Source organism: Haliaeetus leucocephalus, unplaced genomic scaffold (genome assembly GCF_000737465.1).
Source record: "Haliaeetus leucocephalus isolate CR32 unplaced genomic scaffold, Haliaeetus_leucocephalus-4.0 Scaffold830, whole genome shotgun sequence".
Classification (NCBI taxonomy): Eukaryota; Metazoa; Chordata; class Aves; order Accipitriformes; family Accipitridae; genus Haliaeetus; species Haliaeetus leucocephalus.
In genome coordinates, this window is record NW_010973266.1 from 3,004,186 (window position 1) to 3,004,827 (window position 642).

The 642-nt window shown below is 72.6% G+C and overlaps 1 protein-coding gene across 1 annotated transcript in view; it reads right to left on the reverse strand.

The window, feature by feature from the left end:
• FOXI2 (forkhead box I2) overlaps positions 1 to 580 on the reverse strand; it is a 3,369-nt gene extending 2,789 nt beyond the window's left edge. The window contains exon 1 of the mRNA XM_010582015.1: positions 79 to 580. Coding sequence (XP_010580317.1) covers positions 79 to 580 — 502 coding nt within the window. The remainder of the gene's footprint in view (positions 1 to 78) is intronic.
• Between the last annotated feature and the right edge of the window lie 62 nt (positions 581 to 642).

Consider the following 642-nt stretch of genomic DNA (forward strand, 5'->3'; position numbering starts at 1 on the left):
GGCTGAGGGGGCTGCGGCGGCTGAGGGAAGGGGGAGACGCGCCCCGCCGGGTCCCCATCCCTGTCCCCGTCCCCTTACCCGGGTCGTCCTCGTCCCTCGGGACCTTCTTAAAGCAGTCGTTGAGGGAAAGGTTGTGTCGGATGGAGTTCTGCCAGCCCGCCTTGCTTTTCTCGTAAAAGGGGAAGTTTTCGGCCACGTACTGGTAGATCTGGCTGAGGGTCCGCCGCCGGCCCGGCGCGCTGTGGATGGCCATGGCGATCAGCGCCGAGTACGAATAGGGAGGCCTGGCCGGCCGCGGACACTCCTGAGGAGGAGACGAACCCGGCCAACCCCGTTCCGCACCCGCGGAACCCGACGCCGGCCTCTGCGCCGAGGCGCAGCCCGAGGGCGGGAAGGGGCCGGCGGGCAGGTAGGAGGCGGCGGGCCCGGCCAGCCACAGGTAGGGGTTGGCGGCGGGGAGCTGAGGCGGGGTTGGCAGGGGCCGGCCCGGTGGGTAGATGCCGGGGCACACCGCCACGTCCAGCAGCTCCTGGGGGTGAGGAGGAAGGTGAGGCTCGGCGGGCGGCCCGAAGGCCTGCATGCTCCGCCGGCAGCTCCCCAAACCCCCCGGCGGCTGCGCGCCCCCTCCGCGCCCGCCCGCTT